Raw genomic sequence first — 25,416 nt, forward strand, 5'->3', positions numbered from 1 at the left:
ATGATAAAATATAAACATCATTAGCAATGTATAGACATAAGCAAGTAGAGAAACCTAAAGTAGACATGATATAATAGAAACATCATTAGCAATGTAAAGGCATAAGAAAGTAGAGAAACCTATAGTTGACATTATACAACAAATACAACATCAGCAATGAATAGACATAAGTATGTGGAGTAACCTTCAGTAGAAATGATACATCAGATAGATCTACAACATAAGCAATATATTTGCATATTATACAAGTAACTACAGAATCAACAGTGATATATATACTAGTAGTATAGCGACAGGATTTAGTAGAGATTCCTACTGGGAGCAGCGTACTGAGGCCTTGTTACTTGATTATTGTATAGTAGAATACATGTATAGTAATGATGGGGGGCCAAGCAGACTGGAAACAGCGGGTTAACGTCAGTTAAACTGATTCAGACGCCATGTGTGTAATTATATGTAGATAGAACGATTGCTATGCAATGATGCATTAACTAATTCATGAATTAAATTCAATGTTTAGTGGCTCGTTTCAAGGTTTTCAGAATGGTCACATGGATAATATATGGTTATGTAAATGTTATCATTTACTGATACTAGATGATATATGGTTATTGTAAATGTTATCATTTACTGATACTAGATGATATATATGCATCTTTTTCGTATTGCTGCGAATATGGTTCGGTAAATATGTATATACTAATATATAGATTTTTCGACGGTAAAATAAACAGGGCTGTGCAACAGTTGGCGGCTTTGCATGGAGGCCTACGCCCATATGGGGCATTGACAAACCAACGTTGACAAAAAAAGAAAACATCAATTGATCCATTTTACGGATTATCATTGATTTTAGTCGTTGAAACGTGTTTCATGAATTATAGAGACAGTTGATAACACAAGTATTCTTTACAAAGAATTATAAGTGATTATGGAGAGTTTTTAATTCCCATGGAGATTTCACAAAACTGCTGGATGGATCAGGTGGGTGGTGTTTCTTTTCTCTTTCTTTATATATATATAGCTCACGGGTATTGCTAAATTGCTGTCTTTATTAAGAAAATATTGAAACTTGAAGAAGGGAACATTTAAATTTTGAATAAGTGGACATCTGATTGTGTGTATTGAAGTTTTTTTTTTTAAACTAGCTTATATTTCGTAATTTCATTAGGCATGATGATTGTAGTGAAAAATTTAACTTAGATTTTTTAACTTTAACATGGCTGAACATGACAGTTACTTTGTAAGTTGCCAATGTATCATGACCAAGACCATTATATGTGTAAAAAAGGGGGAAAATTATTGAAAGCATTACGTACAATCACAACTTTTGCAATGAAATGGCCGCTATGTTCTAGATTATAAATACCAGTACATACATGACTCTTATTTTCAGCTGACTACATTATAATAGGACAGAATGGTGTAATCTGACCATGAGTGACAGGGAGAAGGATCGGATACTGACCACCTCACCCACTAAAACCCCGCCCTTCCTCCGTAACATCACCATCATCGCCAGGCTCTCAACACTGGCTACACTAGCAGGTACTTGTAAGACAGCTCATAGTGGCGTTGGAAGCAAATTGAAAGGGGGGGGGGTGCTATACTTATCAGAAATCTTGACAAGCAAAAAAAAAAGGGGGGGGGGGGTAATGGTTATGTTTAAATTTGCAAAAAAGTGGCACAGAGGCGGATCATTGATCTTTTTTAATCATTATAGTTTCGTTTGATAAAGGACTAGAAAAAGGAAAGGGGTGAATGTCGAATCAATTTGCCGGATATGATCGGAAAAGCGTGAATGTTATAAATTTGGAGACATCTAACTAATTAAAGTTAGAGTGCTGCATTATACATTTGTAGGAGGGGGTTGCGATTGTCCTATTGTAAACATATGATCAGTAAATCAAAGGGGGGAGGGGGTCACCCCCAGCCTGTTTCCCCATCCCTTGTCCATACCTTCACAATGCTACTTTACAGTGACCATGGCCCTGTGGTTTTATTCTTGTAGTGATGTGGGCAGCAGCTATCTACGTCGTCCAAGACAAAGACAGGGCCACGCAGTACGTCGGATTCTATCTCATGTGAGTTGTCTGTTTCGTAAGTCCGCTCTTTTTTTTTTTTTGCTTCTTTTGAGATATCTGCATTGTGTTTTGATAATGAAAGAACTCTCCACTGACTGTGTGATTCATGCATGTATAAACTTATGATCTAAATAAAAATGATCAAAGAAAAAGTTTATCCCAAGGAGGGATATATGTTGTAGGAACCAATTGAATACTGTTTTATAACTGATAGAAATCCCAGGTGTTCCGATAACGTGATGAATACTGATTTGGGAATGTATGACCCTGGCTTTAAAATTGTTCTTGTTACTTGGTGTAACATTGTAACAATTTTTTACAATAATTCATAGGTGTGACAAATATACGACACGTATAACAATATCCACGGTTCTCTTTCAGAGGGGCGTCAGTGGTTGTAACGTTCTTTGAAGCTACATGGATAATCAACAAATCTGCTTGCTGCAGGTAAGAGACCTGGGGGAGGGGGGGGGGGGGTCATTCTGCTGACAATATAAATATATACGGTAAATAATAAAGAACCTATTTTTAAAACAGTACGTTGCGTTTTGGGTCCTTAACTTATATAATTAAATGCATTATGTAATATATCTTATTCCTTGTTGATCACAAAAGCTCTTGGGTAAAAAACATAATTGATATAAAATTCAATATGTATTTAAACATTTGGGGTGGTGAAAAAGTGAAGACGGCCTTGACCTTTGATTGACCTTTCCCTTCAGACAGGAGGGGTGCTGCTGCTTCTGCTGGCAGCTGGTGATGTGGGTTGACAACTGGAAGAAGGGCATCCTGTACCTAGTCATCGCCTTCCCCGTGTTTCTGGAAGGGATGAGGACTGTCCTGGGGATCGTCAGTGGTGAGCACAACTCGGTCTAAGACCTCAGTTTTAACCTTAGTCATTAGGGAGAATAACAGTAGAGATTGCACATGTTCATTAAAGATCACTTGTGGCAGAAACTGCGATGTTTTATCATTGAACATTTTTCTTTCAAATTTCTGTAAAAAAAGAAAAAATATGTGTAAATGGATCTGCAGGTAAAATGAATTCAGGAAAACAGGATTTTTAGACACATTGTATTTTGAAAAGATTTTTTTAAAACATTCCCTTTATATGATCGGCTTGTAATTCCACATGTACATCTAGTATATAACTTGTCAATAAAAGGATATCTACACTGGCTTTGTGTAACAGTTGATCTGTTACAAAATCAATGGGGATCTTGACAGTAAAACTACTGTAACACATGCAGTAGGTTCATATGTACATGATTATGCGAAAATAAAACAATCTACCCTTCTATTGCTCCAATTTGTAAGTAGGCAAGTCCACTACATGTGAATTTGATGTAGTCTGTAGTCGTTCATACTGTGGTGTGCGTTGTGTTTGCAGGGTTTCTGCTAATTGTGTGTGGACTATTGTACATACTAAAGACGTTCAAGGATGGCATAGTGTACACAGTGACTGAGACTCAGTACATTCCGACCACCACACCCGTCATAAAATTGGTCACCCATGAGATCTCCACACAGACTGATGACCAGCAGTACTACCAACAACTGGGAGCTAATCATTAGCCATATAGAGTGGCATGTAAAGACAGACACCTAAAGGAAGATTGGAGACTTGTGTCATAATGGACAAGTGGTCAGATAACATAATATTAGAAACGTCATCATAGTTTTCTATTCTGTTGAGGAACCAAAGACAGGAAACATCATCATGCATTGTTTCAGAACATTTCTAGTCTGTTGAGGAACTTAGAATTATTGGATTGGATTGGATGATACTACCAGCTTTTTAATGTTGGAGATTTGACAACTCTGAGAGGATATGATTGACAAGGTGGTGGTTTACACATGTGTTGGATTAGACATTTTTGGTTTCAATTTCAGCACAGTTAAACCTAATTATTTTGAAACTCACTATATCACCAGCTTTATGTATTGAATTTCCAGGACCCTCTACCCCTCGCTGTATACTCTACACCTTTTATTACAATAAGTGTAGAATCTAACAAAGCAGTATTTGTTTTGTTTTCATTTGATGGTTTTTAAGCTTCAGTCGAAACTACCTGTATTTGATTAAATAGATCTATGTATCAATTCTAAATCAGTCTAATTAAAATTAGATTTATTTCTAAATGCACCTGTAAAGTGGATCAATAATTTTTTTTTAAAGTTTGTTTTAAAAAGCATCGATTTCTTGTAATTACATGTTCCTGATGCAAAAACAAATACAATTAGTGACAATTATACAGGAATAATGCATATATAAAATTGAACAATAAATTTTTTTTATTTCTGTTAAACATTGCAACAATAAAAAGGAATTTAATTTAAATACAAAAAAGTATAGTACAAACAGAAGCTTACATATTAGAAAAAAAATATATACATGTACCATCAAAGTTGATGGGTTTTTTCCTAAATCTTATGGAGATATATAATATAACATGAAATGTTTATTGCACTTTCTAACTAATTTTATTTGAGGATTTTATGCCTTTTAAAAATCAGTGAAATATAATTTTTTATGCAAAAATATTTTGTAAATTGTAAATTTATACATTTTAATGAAATACATATTCAGTCATTTTATATTTTACCCTGCAACTAGATGGATGTAAAAGGGGTGAATTATTCAATAGATCGAGTATTGATGGTTCAAGTAGTTTCCCGGTATCTACTATTATCGAAATAAATGTAATATATATACATTAATATATGCATGTACTGATGTTTCAATAATATTTGTAAACATAAATTTGTAAACATAAATTTTTATGTATTTCATAAAACACACAGTAATAAGGCAATGTAAATGTTGAACAAAGCTCTGCCAAAACCAGTTTATTTCCATTTAAATCAAATAGTTATTGAAGTTAATAAATTTTTAGATCTGGTATGTAACAATTGAAATCCACAATAATCAATGATAAACCAAATATTCCAACAAGCTTCAATGCTTTTTCAGAGGCAAATGTTGTTGCTATTACATGTATTTACGTGCATTTGTTTATCTTTTAAACTTTAAAAATATTTGTTAATTCTGACAAATGAAAACATACCAAATTTAACACATTAGTTTGTTTTTCATTTTGTCCTATCAACTGATACACAAATACATTACAAACAAAACAGATTTCATGTACTCTCAAATGTCATTTTTCTTATGTATCGATAATTTTAAATCCTTAATGAGTTATTTTCATTTATGTTAAATCATTGTCTTTTCCTGACGTTAAGTGTGCCATTTACCATGGCATCTCCATATTAACGTAAAAAACATTGACGCATATCAACAGATTGTTCAACCATTGTTGTTTGTCTGCTGCTCAACAAAAAAAACAAAAACTTCCATCCCCTGTTTTAATTTCACATACAAGGGAGAACCATTTTAACAAGACCTTGGACTTTCAGTAGGACGTTGCTACCTAATTCTTGCATCAAAACAAGTTAAAAATGACGCGGTTTCAAGCGAAATATGCAGCGATTGCGTAGTCTTAACTCAAAAGCCAGACAAATCTTGTTGATTTCAGAGAGCCGTGGCTGACAATGAAATAGACAGGCCTACGTCACATTGCTTTTTGAAACAGCAACCCAAAGTCCAAGCTCTTGTTAAAATGGTTCAAATTAAATTCTTCTTCCACTAAAGCTCTTCCTTCAGTTTAATATCACCATCACATCTGTCTTAAACTTTTAACATGATGTTTTTTTTTTTACCATTAAAGGCCAGACTTGGTTTTGAGTTCAGTAATTTCAAATCTTATTTCCCCATTTTAAGTATTTAGAATGGTAGTTATGGGTATTTCTAATAATTTGTCAAAGTTTGAGAGTCAAATATTGAGTTACAAGAAAGTATCAGAGTTTGAAATTTTTTCTTATGTAAACAAAGCACGAGTCTTGTTATTGTTACATATGTTTATACATGAGTATTGGTATGAGTTTAAATCAAATGTGGCTTTTTTGGTTGATTACATCTTTTATGAACACAATAAATCAGTTTATCTTGTCTGTCAGATTCATTTTTCCAAAGAAGTGGTAATTTCTGTACTTTTCGTTATTTGTAAAAATAAAATGTACGACTCAATATTTGTCTACACAACAATGATTTCTTACCTTGGTATCTTGCTTGTAACTTGACTTCTAACATTTAAATTTTTGTCAATCATTCAAAATGCACAAGTGAACAATTTTAAACATAAAAAATAAAATTTTAATAAAGAAATTAATAAAGAAAAACCCCAAATAAATATTTTGGGTTTAAAATTTAAACTTTTTTCTATTATCCTTCAACAGAGCCCTTTATCTAAAAAAGGTAAATATAGCCTACAAATGGCGTCGACCATCCAGTCCTCTTAATGTTTCATATGTCCAATGGTTATAGTCTTTAACATTTATTGTACAGAATTATCACTTTCAGTATGATCTATATCATTGTTTAAACCAATGATGTATTGATATTGTTTTCAAACATTCCAAAAAAAATATATATTCTGTATCCATTTACTTCAAATTAAAGAAAGCTACAGTAAATTTGACAAGTCAAAAACATGTTACATGTAAATAAACTTAAAGAGTGGCTATGCCTTGCTGAACATAAGCAAAACAGTATAATGTCCAAGCACACATTGTCACAGAACCAGTGTTTGTAAACACTTTAACATTGCCATGATTACTATTGTAACAATGCCCAAATTTATCATATACAGTCATGAACCACATATGTGAATAAAGCCATTCTTGAAAGCTGGAAAAAAACATCATGTCCCATAAAAAAAATGGTAATAAATGTGCTGATAACATTTCATAAAAAAATCATGATTGCCTCCATCAAGTGTGTAATCAGTGTAACAGACATAATAACTCCGGCTATCATTTGAAGACATGTAGGCGTATAAGAATCTTTGAGACAGATTTTTTTTTTGTGAAATAAGTTCATCAGCAATATATGTACTTGTACATGCATTTGTTAAAGTAATCACCAATTACAAACTGTCAATGTTTCCTGTCAGTCACAGATTGTCAGTAAAGTTACAGTTTCAAAGATTGTCAGTAACGTTACAGTTTGGCAGTAATGACAACTGTCTTCGACTCAACATTGATACTTGTTGTTGGAATTCGAGGAACTTCAATAAATGTTTCTAAAACAAACAAAAATACCAACATCAAACTTAATTGTCTATATGTATATCCCTTGTCAGAGGGAAATAAAAAAAAAATTATGTTATTAAAAGAAGTTCCACATGTATATAAATATATATATGCTTCAATAAGTTTTCAGAAAAATCGTAGTTTTCTTACCTATCTGTGCGCAGATATTGGTTAAAACAATAGTGTTGGGGTACATGTAAGGCTGTCCATCTCTGAAGCAAAAAAAATAACACTTTATAATACCCCTTCAACATCAAAATCATATACCGGTATATGTAGTTGCATGTACATGTATTTATTTACCATATAATTATCTGAATGATTATCAAAATTACCGGTATTAATGATACAAACCTTCTCTCCTTTTTCACTGCCCCCATATGCAGCAAAGCATGAAGCCCATTGCCTAGTAGGTCAAGAGAAAGAACTTCTAGATTACGAATACATCGCTCCCGTAACAAACGAGCTCCCAATGACTGAGCTTCTCGGGATATTGTCTTTATCGGCTTGGCTATTGGTTTGTTGTGAACATCAATTTGAGTGGATAAAATGCAGCGACCGAGAATCTACAGAGAAAAGAAAGAGGTTGAATTGTTTGGGGACCTCGTCATACAGAAAAGTTTTGGTGCCTGTGTATGGTACAAGGAAAAATGTTTGACACAATACCTTATAATCATCTGGGGTTTTTTTGGCGTGCCACAAAATTTGGATCAAAAATGGGGAAAATGTGTTAGCATTTTAAATTGCTGTCAGTTTTTTTTGTGATTTAGTTTCTTTAAGAAAAATTTTTGTTCTATGTACACCCCCCCCTACTTTTGAACAAATATTGGTTGAAAAAAGTGAGTGTTATACACGCGACTTTACAGTATTTTGCAATTTAAAAGAGATCAGGAAAATAAGATCATCGTGAAAATTACAGGATATATGGTAAAATCAAGTTAAATTATTTTCGACGACCAAGAACATGATGGTATTAATTATTAAGGAATCAAATAATCATCATCAAGTTACCATTTTTCATGCTTACCATAATCACACCATGTTCAAAGGTAAGAGAATGAAGCATTCCATTTACAGACAAAGTCAAAACTTCAAATTCAAATATCAGCCCAAATGGAGACTCACCCAGTATCCTAATAAGAAAGGTTCAAACATCTGACTAAAGAAAGTGGTGTATTTATTTTGGGACTTCTTGATCTGGACTTGGTTGTCTTCTATGACTACTCCACAGTTATGAGTCAGAGTCAACAATGCATTTTCAAAGTCCTGAAAATCAACAAATTGGACGAAAATGTATTGCAGCAAAATCATGGCACAAGTTCGGGTCCCTGAATTCACATATATTATTCCAAATAATATGTTAAGAAATGTTGTATTCAAGTTGTTTACTAAATATTTCATAGATTTAGTAGCAGCACAGTATATTACTCTAATTATTCAGTAGAAAAAAGGGAAGTTTCATGCTAGTTTGATAAATTAAGGGCAGCTTATCTAAGGCAAACTAGTTTCATAATTTTAATATGGTATTTGCAGTGAAAGACTAAAAGTACCTGTTTAGTACTACCAGGCCTGAATATGAAATCTCTATTTAGGAGCTGCTCTAGGAAGAAGTATTTTGTAAAAAGTTCATCTGAAATAAAACCAAACATGTAAGACAGACTCTCAGAGTTGGTATAGTTTAAAGTGCTAGACTAAGTACATGTACATGTGCTTTATTGGTTCATTATAAATTATTTTTTTTAATCTAAAAAAAAAAAACCTTTTTATATCCAGGTAATAAACTACATAAATGTAGATAGATAATGTGCATGGTTGTAAGAGACCAAATCTTTTAGCATGACTACATAAATTAATAACAAATTATCTTGTTTTCTTTATCCCTAAAATAAAAATTTAAAAATTCATATTTCTTTTTAAAAATGTAGATGTTAATTCAAGCAAAAGAAGCGAATTATTCTGACCTATATCCAGAGTATCATTTGGACAAGCATTAATACTGATGGTAACCATAGCAATTCGGACAAAGACATGCATGAGTTGATTTCTGTAGAGAGTGAGAACCATGTGTTGGGCGGCGGACTGCATCAGTTCGTCCTGACCCTTCTGATGTGGCGCTGCCACGGAGACCAGCTGAATCACGTCCTCTGGAGTCACCTCAACAAAGTTCTTGTGTAGAAACAGAGCACTTCTGATGATGTCGTCTGCTGTTTCATTGCCTGCAGCAGAAAAAACCCCCAAATTTTTGAATTGTCAAACTGATTGGAGTTTGAGTCGCATGTTTGTGTAAATCTTCATTTTGATCAATGAGTATATTTCAGATCGCAACATACTGGTAGTTTTTATTGTGTAAAATGGAGTTAAAACTTATAGAAAAAAGCACACTAAATGGCAAGGAAATTTTTTTTTTTTAATATAAAACTGTTATATATATGTATTCCACTTCACTTAAACAAGCAATTTCCAATACAAAAATGGTTAATGTCGTTTACGTAAGCAATTCTCGTTCATATTAATTACATTTGAAAATCCTAATATGAATATTATTTTAATCAAAAATTTGTGAAACTTGGCACAAAATGTTTTACTCAAGAAATTCATGGTTATGTGAAATTTTCTCATACATGTTACTGTGTATCTCTTTACACTTGAGGAACAAGTGGATGTTTACACTACCACTTGTTAGACCCAGTCTCTACCTGGCCAATCAATATAGGCCCCTAGGTTGAAGGCCTGCCGTTTGATCCACTCCACCTCCCTGGTCAGCTGTTTGACTGTGATGCCCTCTTTGTTCTGAACCAGGACAGAGGCGATTAGGGACCAGGGGGAGATAACCATGTGTTTCAGGTGCTTCATGACTACATCATAGCCCAGGGTTTTGAGAAGTTCAGTTTCTTCCTTGGACAGACTTGCTATGTACCTAAAATGTATGTAAACAAGTGGCAGATTATTAAATATAACAATTATTTTCTATGAATAGTTTAATAGTTTTAAGTTCCATTAAGTTAAATTTACAGTAACCTCATGTTACACATAGTTTCCTATGCAAAGTATAATATAAATAGTTTTTTACTTTAACTTTTACAGATGGATAACAAGGATGAACTTGTGCTTTATTTGAATTCCGCAAGTTGCCAAATATTGAACTTTAAAAACTGTGGTTAATATAGGCCAAATAAATCTTGAGAGAGGAAAAAGCTTTATCCAACAACTATTGTTTGCTAAGGACATGACATTTGTGATATTCATGAACAAAATTCAGTAGCACTTGCCTTGGAGCTAAACTATGAACACTTCTGTCAATTTTTCCTGTTGTGTATTGTCTAATTGAGATGGGTTCTCCAAAGTACATATGAACGTTTCCAAAATCTTCATTTAAAATATTTCTTGCCTTTAATAAAGCCTGTAAAAAACCCAAAAGAAATGAAATATCAACCTGCCTGTACTTGTTTAAATATATACCCATGTATAATATGAAGGAATTACATCCAACACATATTCCTAAGGTGTTTCAATATTGATGTTCATTAAATGCTGAAAAAAACATGAAGTTTTAATATTTAAATCCTTTGAAATCATTTAAATTCAATATGGCCAAATTTGTTTGTTTGTCAATGTTTAGTAAAGGTTTTAGGGGGCATAATATTGTTATAACGTTTGTAAAATGAATAAAGAATGTGTTTTGTAATTTGTTGGAGATGTTATTTTATGGGTGAGGGGTACCCACAAAATCTAAAACAAAATTGAGCCATCACATATAATGACAATTCTACAGTATTCAGCAGACCAGCACTGACCCCTGTTGATTCTTTGGGTTTAGGAACTCCAAGTAGTTCATATGCATACAGAGTCTCTTCTAGAACCTTGTCATAGCTTATGCTGACTGGGAACACCATAATATCAGGAATGTGTGCCTTAAAATAGGGCTCTAAGGAGGCTGAGAGCATACCTGTAAAAAAAAAAAAAAAAATTGGCTTAATCCTCAACTATCTATCAAAACTACTGTGTGTATGAAAGTTAACTGTTCCTAATCTGAATTAGACAACACTGAGATGCAACCATCTCAAAGTGTTCCACTTAAATAGTGTGAATAGGATGAAAAGAATTTCAGAGAATTTTGGTTTGACCTTGACCTGTAGCTTTGAAATTTTCCAGCTGAAATAGAACTTCTAATTCAATCTTATTACCCCAGAATAACCAAATGGAAATAATATATTGTCTAAAACCGATTATAAAGAGATCTTAGATATGCCTCCCGACAAGGATTTTTCATATAATTCTGCTATGACCTTCATGTCTGACCTTGAAAGTTGGTCAAGAATTTCACTACATACCTGTTATTCATAAGTTCTGTTTATGTGAAGTGTGAGCCAAAGAGGGCTAAGCGGAAAGTATACATGCTCTGAAAATAAGATTTTTGCATGGTATGATATGACCTTGACCCTTGACTTACAAGCTTCATTCAAGGTCACACCCTTTGACCATAGAAAATCTGTGAGTGAAGTATGAGCTAGATTGGACCAAGGGAATAGAAGATATCCTCCTGACAAAGATTATATTAATAATTCTGCTATGACCTTCACCTTTGACCTAATAATATGGTTCAAGGTCACTGCACACCCTGTACCCAAAAGCACTCTGTGGGTGAAGTATGAGCCAGATTAGGGCAAGGGGAAAGAAGATATGCTCAGGACAAGTGATCTCAAACAGAAAGACAAGTGGACAGATAGATCACTAAAAGGGTGCCCACAGAGCAGGGCCCTAATAATGCACATACCATTATAAAATGAAAAAAGTTGAGGCTAAATTGACAAGATTATTATAAAAACAAAATTATAATTATAGCTTGTTTTTAAATACATTTTTAAACAATGCATACTGTATAATGAGGATTATTATGATTTTTACATATTTCTGAATTATATCTGGTTTTACAAAATCAGTACATGTATTCACAAAATAAAAAAAAAGCTTATAAGTAGTCTGAATTAAAAGATGTGTATATGCACTTGAATTGTTTCAAAATTTATTAATCTAATATTTTATCTAAAAAACACATTGGATAACAGAGGAAGTACATGATTTTACAACATATGTTAATTAGTATTTTGTTTTCAAGTTGAACAAATATTACATTTTCAGGTTTGTATCGGTATTGTATCTCGAATGCCACTGTTTATGAGGTTTTTCTGAATATAAAGATAGACAAATTAAAAACTATCTCAATTTTAGATATGAATTCAGTAATCTAACACATCTTCTTGTGTATTTCATTAACTAGAACCATAGGTGGGTGTGTTGTTTATTGCATTGTGCATTGTTAGCATGTGTTCTTTTACCAATAGGTCAGTAATCTAACACACCTTCTTGTGTATTTAGTTTACCACAACTATAAGTGGGTGTTTTGTTTATTGAATTGTGCATTGTTAATGTGCTTTTAAGTGGCATTACATGACCTATTGCTCTCCCAGGCGCAACGAACAGCCACCTTATTAATAAATGGTGACAATTAAACACACCTTCATATTTTTAAGGTCCTTAAGAAATCATACATCAGTTACGAAAAACAACCTGATAATTATATATTTCTCTCATTGGAACTGCATTAAATTTTTAAAAATCAATGTACTTCCATTAAACAAATTTGCTGTAGAATTGGTTAGGTAACCTAATGAAAGGTTCATGAAGATATCATACCATGTATCCAGTAATTTTCGCAATGATTTAATTTTCGCTCTTTTTGCTATCTCTTTTAAATTGCAAATAATTGAATGTAGAAATTAAATCCTGTATTATTTTCTAAAAGAAACTTTTTGAATCGCAAAAATCACTGAGGCAAATTAAAAATGTTACAGATTTTCCTTATTTTCGCAAATTTTGTGACACGTGGAAAAAAACTGATATATGGTATACACAGCATTTGTAGGCATTACACTAACATACCAAACTTTGGAGAATAAGATTTGAGTGTTCGACTGCGTGTTCCCTCCACGTAGAACTCAACTGGGTGATCTCCGTTACAGATCTGAGTCTGCACGTACTCTGTGAACACAGCCCAGTACAACTGGTCATCCCCGAAACTACGACGGATGTAGAAAGCGCCACAATTCCTTAACAACCAGCCAAAAAACTTCATACTGCTGAAGTCTGAATAGAAAAAAAATAAAATCTCTATGCATAGGACAAAATGTTTATCATAAATGGTACCTAAAGATCATGAATTGTTACAAAGAGGATTTCAAAACTCATAAGATAAAGAAGAATCTTAAATAGTATATAAAGGTTTTCATGGAAGTACTTATATGTACTCCAAAAAATGGCTGATTAAAGAACAAGAAAATAAGCACCGCCTTCAAATTTAACTGGTCAGTCTACCCTTTTTACACCATGTCTAGTATACCACTCATGATGATCGTGCAATTAACGTTCGTCTTTTGATGCATAACACGAGGATAAAACATTACCGGTATGTCAATTGGCACTCCAATCAAATGAAATTACTAAGATTAATTTTTCTTCTCATAAAAATTAAAATTGACTAATTATAAGATTAACTCATACTTAGTTTCCATACCATACCAAAGCGCTGATCACCATGTCTATCAAAATCATATGGAACTGATCATCCAAGAAAATGTCTTTTCATTATAGAGATTTTTATTTGAATAACTGAGAAAAGAAAACTAAATTTCATCAAATCTTGTGTCCACAATTTATAGGCAGGCCTATTACAATTTTTTATGTTTCATGAGTGAATACGTACAGGCCACAGGATGAATGACCATCTTTAAGTCCTCCTTAAAGATAGCTTAAAGGTGTTTAAAGGTAGCTTAAAGACGATCTTTAAGCCACCTTTAAGCTACCTTTAAGCTATATGTATTGCTTAAAGGTGGCTTAAGGTATTCAATGTATAATAAAGGGATATTGAACAATTTTGAATCATTTTAAACTAGTTAAATATGTATTGCTAGATAACTATGAAAGTAAAATGAACCAAATTCACATGACAGACAACATATAAGGAGCTGGTCATTTCGCACTTAAATTTTTTTAAAAGAGTTATCTCCCTTTAATGAAAAAAATAAAATTTTAATTTCGTCAAAATATCTGCGGTAAATGATTCATTTTATTTCATATTTCAATAAAAAGAAAGTTTATGCATGTATTAACCAAGAGAGTTTAACGAATTTCAAGTTACTTTTTACAATATCTTAATAAAACATACGTTGCCCATAGACTTCAATGCAAAATTCAAGGTGTAATTAGTTGGACCATAATCAAAATTTTGAAAATTCCTTTGGTGGAGTATTTTTATTTGATAACACCTTCAAAATGATATCATGATTAAGATTATCGGACCATTCATTTTTAAGGTACAAAATGTGGTCGTTACACATCGAATACCTTAAAGAAAGCGTAAAGATGGCTTAAAGGCAGCTTAAAGACTATCTTTAAGCCACCTTTAAGCCACCTTTAAGGACAACTTATAGGTCCTTAATGTCCAAACTTCTTTAAGCCACCTTTAAGCCACCTTTAAGCTACCTTTAAGCCACCTTTAAGCCATTCAAAAAAAATTAATTCAATATTGTGCTTAATTTCCAACAAAATGTATTAACTTTATGAAAGAAAAGGTATTAAAACGGTTTTTGTTCTAGAAAGAAAAATGAAAAAAAAAAAACACAAAAAAAAAACCGGCCATGGCGAGAATTGAACCCGGGACCCTTAGTTTACTAGCATCACCACACATTCTCTGCGCTACGGCAACTTACATATCTAGATGTGTTTTTATATCCTATATATCAGTGGATATTGAATCACTGTATTGAATGTGTTTACTTGAAAAGATTTTGACAAACCATTCAGTTTGTAACAATCACTTATATCTAATTTATAAATTACATGCATGCATGTATTTAGAATGAAATACAGAACTTGGTCTTCAGTGAACAAAAATATATTATACCTAAATGGAAACCGTTAGGTTCACTATAGAAGGCTTTTTTACATGTAGTTAATAAATTTAAACCGAGTAGATATACTTTCATCTTATTTATAGCTATAAAAATGTAAGAAAGAAAATGAAATCATTTCTTTTATTAAATGCATTGATACTATTAGGGTATTTGTTCAATTTCCCGCAATTTCCCGGTTTTCAAGATCGCGGCGCCGTTCCAATATGTTTAAATGTATGTACATGATTTATAAACTATCAATTCTATAACAAACAAAATTACCAATTACCGGTGACGTATTTACTGCATGTGGCAATTGCAAATGACTTGTACATACAATTGTATGATGTGCCAGGCCGGGTATATTTGACATATTTACCCTTATACATATATTTAAATAATCAACCCCTATTTATGATCACCGGTACATTAATCAATGAGCCTCAAGATTTTACTCTCGTTAATTTGTTGACGTAACATCTTTGAAACCCAGAGCTAGGAAATAATACTTTGAAAATGAATTACAAATGTAAATTAACTTTTATTCACTAGACTTATCGTATACTCGTACATACTAAGATTCAACGCCTTTAGAAACCCTGACGTGCACCTGGGCACACAACACACCTGTTGTGTATATCTTGTATATTCTGTGTTAGTTCCAGGGGTTTTCTTAAGTTGGACAAACAATAGACTTTAATTAGATATACACAAACATGCACCTGGGCACACGACACAACTGTTGTGTATATCTTGTATATTCTGTGTTAGTTCCAGGTGTTTTCTTAAGTTGGACAATAGACTCTAATTAGATATACACAAACGAACAAAACTTTGTCTAGACAAACAAAGCAGTAATATCCTGCCCGATATAACAAAGGCAGTTGAGAGTCTTTTTATCTGTAACATGTATCTAGCAGATCTAGAGTTAGAAATAATGAAAATTGAAAAAAAAAATACAAACCTTAAACCGATTAACAAATTAAATCATGCATTTTTGGTTCATTATCTTTATTTTGTTTAATAACCGGATGAACTGAGAGAGAGAGAGAGAGAGAGAGAGATAGAGTGAGAGAGAGAGATTTATTTTGATTTTTTTCACCGATTAATTTATAATAAAAACAAACATACTTTAATTAGTTTTATGCACATATTAAGATACAGAGACTGTGCTCATCCCTACAATAATTTTGAAACCCCCCAAAAATTATAAAGAATTTTATAACAGCAATCTGTTTCCATCGGAGCGGTGCTGATGATAGCGATCTGCGTTTAATGGAGCGACGATTAAAACCGCCTGGAACACCCCCCCCCTTCCTTGGAAATTATATAATTATCACTCGGATGACCCCCTCCCATCTCTATAAAAGAGCTTTTGCATTTAATATATGTTTTTATTGTTCAGCTTGATCAATATTGACTTAAAGGCCACTTAAAGACAGTGTAAAGGCAGTGTAAAGAGAGTGTAAATGCCACTTAAAGATGCTTAAAGGTGGCTTAAAGGTGGCTTAAAGAAGTTTGGACATTTAATAAGGACCTATAAGCACTTGCTTAAAGGTGACTTAAAGGCGGCTTAAAGGTTGTATAGCCTTTAAGCTCCTTTAAGTCACCTTTAAGCCACCTTTAAGGACTTGCTTAAAGATGGTTTTTCGCCCTGTGGGAAGAAAAACAAGTATAGACAACTCTGGTAAATGTGCAGCTGGTTGAATAAGAAGCAGCTGATTGGAGAAGTTACACAAACGCATGTTGTTTGAATGTTGCATTAATATCTTAATACTGTACAATGACCATATGTTGCATAAAACATCGTGATAACTAATTAGCTTATGCCGTCGGACACTTGTTTACAAAAGACAGATTTTGCTGTAAAATGTGCCAAATGCGATTTTTTCTGCTTTAATTCATTTCAACATTGAACAACTTGTTTTTTCCCTGTACATATAAAATACGATAATTGTTTCGAACATCAAAAAAAATAATGTTGAGAGCATTTTAAGGTTCTCCAATCATCTGTCTCACAGTCTTTTTTTGGACCACAATGAATAAAATGGAATAAATATCCAAGAAAAAACTGAAGTTGAGATCATTTTAAAAAACAAGAGGCCAATTGGCCTTAACAGTCGCATATAACCCATACACAAACTTGTCGAGGAGTCTCATATATGCATCTAATTAATTAGGTTTCATACTGGAGTAGAAAAAATATAAATTTGTAATGATGACCACCTCCCTGCCAGAAATCTTTCAAAAAGAACTGTGAAACATATAATTTTGACGAAAAACTAAAAGATCTGGTCTACAAAATCATGAATTCACTTTTCCTCTCAGGTGTGTTGGAGTAAAGAAGATAATTTTTGAACATTATATGCATTAACACCTATACATCCATTTTGGCCCTGCCCTAGAGTCAAAACCCATCCTACAGGGGACATGAAAATTAAAATTTCAGTAGAGGACTTCCTGGTAAACATAATTATTAGTCAGTTTTTTATACAGATGTATGAGAATAGAGAAGAAAATTTTTACAAATTACATGCATGAACACTATATTGCCCCCCCCCCCCCCCACGTCCTGAACCCCTGACCCAGGGGTCAAGAATTTCACAATTTAGGTAGAGGAGTTAGTGGACATCATAACCATGTATTCAGTTTTTTGCCCACATGTGTGGGAGAAGAGAAGAAGATTTTTTAAAATTTAATACATTTTTACTACATGGCCATGTTGGCCCCACCATAGAGCCTGAACCCCTGACCCAGGGGTCATAAATTTCAAAATTTTAGTAGAGGGCCTCATGGACATCATCATCATGCATTTAGTTTTTAACAAATATATATATGGGAGTAGAGAAGAAGATTTTTTAAGATTTAATACATTTTTACTATATGGCCATATTGGCCCCACCCTAGAGCCTGAACCCCTAGCCCAGGGGTCATGAATTTCCCAATTTAGGTAGAGGGCCTCATGGACATCATCATCATGCATTTAGTTTTTAACAAATATATGTGGGAGTAGAGAAGAAGATTTTTTAAGATTTAATACATTTTTTCTTTATGGCCATATTGGCCCCACCCTAGAGCCTGAACCCCTGACCCAGGGGTAATGAATTTCCCAATTTAGGTAGAGGGCATCATGGACATCATCATCATGCATTTAGTTTTTAATAAATATATATGGGAGTAGAGAAGAAGATTTTTTTAAATTTAATACATTTTTACTATATGGCCAAATTGGCCCCACACTAGAGCCTGAACCCCTGACCCAGGGGCCATGAATTTCAAAATTTTAGTAGATGAGTTAATGGAAATTATAACCATGTATTCAGTTTTTTGCCCACATGTGCGGGAGTAGAGAAGAAGATTTTCTAAGATTTAATACATTTTTACTATATGGCCATATTGGCCCCCACCTTGAGCCTGAACCCCTGACCCAGGGGTCATGAATTTCAAAATTTAGGTAGAGGGCTTCATGGACAACATAATCATGCATTTAGTTTTTAACAAATATATATGGTAGTAGAGAAGAAGATTTTCTAAGATTTAATACATTTTTACTATATGGCCATATTGGCCCCACCCTAGAGCCAGAACCCCTGATCCAGGGGCCATGAATTTCACAATTTTGATAGAGGGCTTCACGGACATCATAACTATGCAACCAGTTTTTTCCTCACATGTGTGGGAGTAGAGAAGAAGATTTTTGAAAATTTGTTGTTTTTTTTTGCATATCTGGTCCCACATGTGGCACCTTGGGGGTGGTAGAGCCATGAATTTCACAATTTACATTCCTCTTACAATAGAGATGCTTCACACCAAAAATGGTTACAATTAGCCTTGTAGTTTTAAAGAAGAAGTTAAAAATGTAAATTGTTAACGCACGATGCACAACGACGGACGAAAACAGATAGCAACAAAGAAGAAGTTAAAAATGTAAATTGTTAACACACGATGCACGACGACGGACGAAAACGGATAGCAATAGGTCACCTGAGTTTACTCAGGTGACCTAAAAATAGAAAAAGTGTACCATTGCATCAGTGACTCGAACCCCTTTACACTATACCCAGATGTAGTATATCTCTGTTGAACCAACAAGCCAAGCATTTTGTTGAAATATTGATCATTACGTAATACATGTATTGACACTAGGGAACTAATTCATTTTGTCTATATATAAAAGGCCGAATTAAAAAAAATCTCAATATTTCAGAGTTATGGGACATGGTGGAGGATAGAAGATCATTAACATCCAATGTATACACAAGCGAGCATGTTTTCCTTGGGGCTTCACACATTGATCAATTACACTCCACCCCCACCTCAACTTACATGTAACTGAAATAAACTGACCGGTAAAAACCCTGGCCTTTAATTAAAAGAATATACTTTAAAGAAGAGCTGTCTCGCACATCCACCTATATGTTTCGGTAACAATTTCCTTTATTGCATATAGCATTTCAAAGGCATTTTCCTAACTATTGGAGACCTGTTTCAATACACCTGTACATACCCATGGCTGCAGCAATAACAGGTAATGGTAGCTCATAGGCGAAGAAAACAAATGAGACAAGCAGAAAGTCAAAGTAACTCCTGTGTGTGGGCATGATTAGGACCGGGTATTCCTTGATTGTACTGCGAACCTGTGATCCAAACAAAAATCTGTTTTTTATAAAGTTAAAAGCATGGCTGTACCTTCCATGGAGTCTTCCATTTTTATGTATCACAATAAATTATTGTATATAGGGTTAAATATTTTCAGTCATGATTAACCCAAATACAAAATCCTTGAACTAAATTCAACAAACAACAACCTAAGATTTATTTTTAATCATAATATTAAAAAACTTTAAATATAGATGATAAAATACTACTGAACACAATGTAACTAACCGTTCATGATCCCTCTTGATCCTATATAAATAGTGCCTGCATGTTTGGAGGGTAACAGTTGAAATTGACACCGCGAGAACACCATTGTCAACTGATGCGAAGCGGAGTTTGACAATGGTTTTCGAGGGGTGTCAGTTTCAACTGTTATCCTCCCAAACAGGCACTATTTATTTTATCATACTGAATGTCTTAATATTAGAGAAAATTTTATTGCTTTTATATAGAAATGACGTGAATTCTACGGCGAAGCAATTTTGAAGTAATTTAGGTGCATGTAACAAATCGTTGTGTTACCCATTGCCAAGCATGTTGCTAACACTGAGGGTAATAGAATGGATTATTAATTGTATCTAAACCAATCAGATTTCAGTATTTAACATGAAATTATAATAAAATGTTATATTCAATGGGAAACAGTTCTCTCATGAATGAAAATATGATAAATGACCGCCCAATTAACTCCTCACCTTCTGAATGCCTTCTTCATTGACATAAATTCTCCTAAAGAGAGCCTTCATCACTTTTACCAGGAACACTGCGAAACCCCTAATGGCATTGATGCTCAAGTTGTGAGCCATTTCATTCACGATCTCCATCGTTTGCTTGTGAATCTCCTCCAAGGGCAACCCACTTTCTTCACAGACCTGTAATCCAGAGCACTGTGTTAGAGCCGTTTTAATAATGACTTGAAATTTGGGCAGTATTAAGTGCAATGACATTTGTCCAACTTCATTTAGTGTTGTATATTTCAGTTGAAACAGCATCAATTTCACACAACAGAGCAGTTCTTGGGGGAAAAAAAACTTTCCGATTTTGACAGTCTTGAATAATAATGATCCTCTGTTAGCAAATTAGAGTAAGGATGTCAATATTTGAAAGCTTGTTTTGATCAGATGAGCAAACTAGGCGTGTGGTATCATCCCAACAATGTCCAAGCTCTTGTAATGTTAAAATGGCTCTAAGTGTACGCTGTCATCTACCCCTCAAAATTGAGATCTCCAAATGGGAATACTGGTACATTTTTATCCATTCACATAGAATGAAACCATCACTATATAATATTACTGTAAACCAACTTTTATTCGCGTGCGAGAAATTTTCGCGAGGTAAGCGAGAGCCTTGTGGTCGCGAATATTTCTTGCCGCAAACCAATGCTTTGTCTATAGTTTTTATAACAATACAGGTCTGGATAAGGCTTGGTCGCAAACATTAGTCGTCATGAACCAGTTTATTGGCAGTTAATCGCGAATTTAAGTTGCTGCAAATAAAAATTGGTTTACAGTATTCTTTTGTTTTTGAAAGAGTAAAAATTAAACGGAGCATAGCAAGGATTGAAAGAAATAGTGTTGTTATTTGACCAGGATGAAATTGAGAAAGTTGACAGTTTAAATTAGATATCATTGAATATATTACCAAACTGAGTATTTGTAATCTTAAAAATTGTGTTACTTTGTTGCTCACATAAAATCCTTTGATCAAGAATGCATGCATTTTTTTTTATCAAAACAACCATAATGTTTCAACTATAAATGTTCATATATATACAGGCTAATCACTTGCCTGTTCTATGGCATATTTGACTCTATCGCTCTGTATGACTTGTTTCTTTATCTCCTCTGGAGATCTAGCTTTGTTGTATTTATACAGAGGAACATCTCGAGCGTGCCACGCCCACTTTGCGTCACTGGAGTGCCTGCGGTCCTCCAGAATGTCCTCAAATATATCTTTCTGCTTGCCAGAAACAAGCTTAGGATCATCTGTAAGAAATGAGAAATAGTTCAATTTATGATCAAAATCAAGTTCGGAATAAATTTGATAAATATTAAACAAATGTTTGTATATAGGTTTGTGGGGATGTAAATTTGTGGGCAAGGTTTACCTACGAAATCCACGAACATTGGTCCCCCACAAACAATTATGATTCCACAGTGTATATTTACATTTAATATAACATTCTTTTACTCAGATACAATTGCCCATCAATGTATACAAGCATGTGAGTAAGTTATAACTTTTAAAGAATTCCACTTTTTATGGCCATCATGCAAAATTACATTAATTTAGGTGGTTTCACCCCCATCAGCTGGACATATGCTAATATTGTAATCCTATTTTACCTACCAAACACATAATAACATGATAACATATTCTGGGAAAATTTGCAACACCTCAACTATCTGTTGATAGAATCAAAAATAGAGTGCTTGAAAAATGAAGTCTTTTCATATCTTGACATATATTTGTGATAACAATTACATCCGTATACCTAATTAATTTAAAAATCAAATCTATAATGACACACCTTCACAACTTTTGAATGTTCCATCGAAATCTTGTCAAAAGGATATTCTTCTGATTTGATTGAATGTTCCATCGAAATCTTGTCAAAAGGATATTCTTCTGATTTGATTAAAAACTCAGCATTTCAAATTGAAAATCTTTTTGAAAATATTTATTACAGAATAAAAAAAAAAGTTATTAGTCTGTACTTCAAATTTGAAATTGTTCAGAGCTTTTTCTGTGAGTTTTTCACTGCATGTCTGAAATTGTTGATTGATGTAAGTCTCCACTTATATATATGTAATCTTGTCGTCAGAGTTTCCGAAAAATAACGGTCCTACTGACAAAACCGATAGAAAATCGAAATCTCCAAGTTTGAAATTTTACTGGTCTGTGTGACTGATACCATAAGCATCATGTTCACAATCCAGAAATGTTTGGTGAATACGCAGCATTTTTGTCATTTAATCTTAATATTAAAAACGCTTTTAGGGAACATTTTAATCATAGTTTCCTGTAAGTGCTTATCTTACACTCTTAAAGCATCATGTCATTGCCAAGAATGCTGGAGAAAACGTATCTAGGAGAAAATGGCCTGTAAACAGAATGTTTAATACATGTAATTTTAAAAAATATTCCATGATGCAATAAATGAATTATAAAATAAATATTTGTATCATTTCTTGCTATTGTTTTTGTATAAATAATCCTGTACATTAATTAATTAGACAATAATTGTGTTATATACACAAGCACAAACACTGCCTACACAGTTAAACTAGTTGGCAATTAAAATTAACCGAAGAGTTTTGCTTGTGTTATAAATAGAGACCTTAATGATGAGTAATGAAATTACTATAACTTAAAAATGACTACTTGTAACAAACATAATAAATTATTTCTTTTTGTTCATAATTATCATTATACACAGAAAATAGAAGAATTTTCACCATTTTACCAACTACATGTATAATAAAGACTCAAAATTGGTGTACCTTAATCATTTGTATCTCATTCTAAACATTAAATTAAGGAAAATTAAGTTAAAATTTGTAAATTATGTCCAAATCCCTTTAAATATTCAACATATACATATAACATTGTGGAGCACATGATTCAGTGGTTATGGGTGTTAGGCCTGTAACCAATAGGTCTCTGGTTCAAACCCTGCCATGGTCACTCGATGTTGTGTGTTGTGCACTTAGACATGGCACTTAACTTTATATATCTACATTGTCTCAGTCCACCCACCTGAAATTGGGTACTGCCCTACGCTGGGGGTTAACCTGCGATGGACTGGTGTCCCATCCAGGGGAGAGTCAATGACTCTCTTCTGCTTAGCACCACAGAAACCGGAGATAAGCACAGGCCCTATACGCCTTCATGCCACGGAGAAGGACATATAACATTATTAGAATTGCCTTACACAATCTACACAAGATATTATCTTTAAAGGTCATATATTCAACACCTTTTTGCATTAAAATAGTTTTTATAACTTTTTCACATTCTGGTTGTGTTTTCTCCTGAGTACGTTTTTCCTGATACCTTTGCCAGCAGGCTCAAAGCTTGGTGTTAAAAAAAGCTATGCTAGGGTTGTGAAAAAACAAAGTATAAATAAAGTTGTGTCTGCAAATTTTAAACAGAGTGGCAGACATTGAAATATAGTGAGGTTATATAATGGCATGTATAGAGGTGGGTCAAATTTGTTTCAAACATCATCTATTCATTTAAAATCAAATGAGTTTATCCAGTCCAGAAATTGACTGAACATCATAATTAAGTTTGTGGCACTAACTTTAGACAAATTATCATCTGTATATTTCATGTAGCAGAATAAATGCTAGAACGAGAACAGAATTACTTATAAAGAACTTGTAAGAGAGTTAGAAATAGAAAGAAAACTCTAAAATAAATTCAATATTATATATATTGCAGTTATTTACTGGTAAATTTCGATAACTCGAACTTCAGGGGACTTTGATTAAACTTCGAGGGATCGAGAGTTCAAGAGATGAAAAGTTTAAAAAATCTGGAAATATTCATAGCATGGAAGGATAGTCTAACATGATTTCAATCATATTTCTTGCTACATTACTTCAATTTAAACAATACAGAACTTAGTTGTGTGGTTATAACTTTTTTCACATTAAAAGTATATTATGTTTTCTTAATCACAGAATATTTAAAGTAAAGAGCGGTTTAATTAACAGTAATTTTTACAAGTTGTTGAAATTAATGCATCAGTTACAAGTCTTACAACTTATCAATATACCCTTTGAAGGAAGCAAGGGGTACATGTAATTTCACTTACCAACCAATTAACACTACCACGCTAGCCCCCAGGTGTTCACTTGACCATCCAGTAAGGTCCAGCTAGCGGAGCTATAATTTAATGCTTAAAAGAAATAATGACAGAACAGACCGGTTCCAATACCTGTGCCAGATACCTCACTTCTTTAGAGCACCTGACTAAATATTCAGGCAGCCTGGTTTCAAATCCCTCTCTTGTCCGTCATTATTTCTCCTATCCCGTTACAGTTCTATGAACAATAACAACGATATTGCTCCCATTTACACAAATTCTCTCTATGTGTAAGTTTGTTTGCGTGTAAATCAAAGTTTAGTTATTTTTCTGAGTATGGGACAGAATGATGTTTTACAAGGGACGTATATACTAACAGTTACAGTAATCAAGGTAATCTGTCTCTGGTTTTAGAAATGGGTGTTGTCAAAAATATGACATTTTATTTTCAATACATCAAGTCACGATTTAATTGTCGAATATACCTTTTTTTATCCAAGAATTCCTGGACTGGCCCGACATATTGGCCAAAATACCCCAAGTTACACGTCCGAGTCCAATAATCCAAAGTTTACAAGTTTGCTTGGATGCCGATCGGATGATATTCTTAGTTACTATATCTTTTTCTTGTCGATTGAATTATTTGTATTTCTTAAACGTTTGTTTGATTTTGATTTATGTGCAGAAAAAATACATTGTTCCATTTTTATTCGTGAAGTATTGAAATTACCAGAAGTGGTTGGTATTGATTTTGTAA

General features: G+C 33.4%; 2 protein-coding genes across 3 annotated transcripts; one reads left to right on the forward strand and one right to left on the reverse strand.

Annotated features, from left to right (window-relative positions):
* The first annotated feature begins 624 nt into the window (after positions 1 to 624).
* LOC128176157 (uncharacterized) lies at positions 625 to 6,300 on the forward strand. Of its 2 annotated transcripts, none has more exons than XM_052842260.1 (6): positions 625 to 984; positions 1,397 to 1,548; positions 2,012 to 2,084; positions 2,466 to 2,531; positions 2,807 to 2,940; positions 3,475 to 6,300. In XM_052842260.1, the coding sequence occupies exons 2-6, from the start codon at positions 1,437 to 1,439 to the stop codon at positions 3,657 to 3,659; spliced, it is 570 nt and encodes a 189-aa protein (XP_052698220.1). In that variant the 5' UTR covers positions 625 to 984; positions 1,397 to 1,436; the 3' UTR covers positions 3,660 to 6,300. The 2 variants fall into 2 exon arrangements, with proteins under 2 accessions (XP_052698220.1, XP_052698221.1); XM_052842261.1 differs by lacking the exon at positions 625 to 984 and adding an exon at positions 1,154 to 1,243.
* Positions 6,301 to 6,574: 274 nt separating this feature from the next.
* LOC128176156 (dihydroxyacetone phosphate acyltransferase-like) lies at positions 6,575 to 25,302 on the reverse strand. The gene is made up of 14 exons (XM_052842259.1): positions 25,145 to 25,302; positions 21,635 to 21,831; positions 20,542 to 20,718; positions 19,695 to 19,824; positions 13,179 to 13,382; positions 11,033 to 11,184; positions 10,508 to 10,638; positions 9,935 to 10,155; positions 9,200 to 9,454; positions 8,789 to 8,868; positions 8,364 to 8,504; positions 7,593 to 7,804; positions 7,389 to 7,450; positions 6,575 to 7,228 (listed from the first exon to the last, which is right to left on the reverse strand). The coding sequence occupies exons 1-14, from the start codon at positions 25,179 to 25,181 to the stop codon at positions 7,146 to 7,148; spliced, it is 2,082 nt and encodes a 693-aa protein (XP_052698219.1). The 5' UTR covers positions 25,182 to 25,302; the 3' UTR covers positions 6,575 to 7,145.
* Positions 25,303 to 25,416: the final 114 nt, after the last annotated feature.

The sequence above is a fragment of the Crassostrea angulata genome, chromosome 3, assembly GCF_025612915.1.
Source record: "Crassostrea angulata isolate pt1a10 chromosome 3, ASM2561291v2, whole genome shotgun sequence".
Classification (NCBI taxonomy): Eukaryota; Metazoa; Mollusca; class Bivalvia; order Ostreida; family Ostreidae; genus Magallana; species Magallana angulata.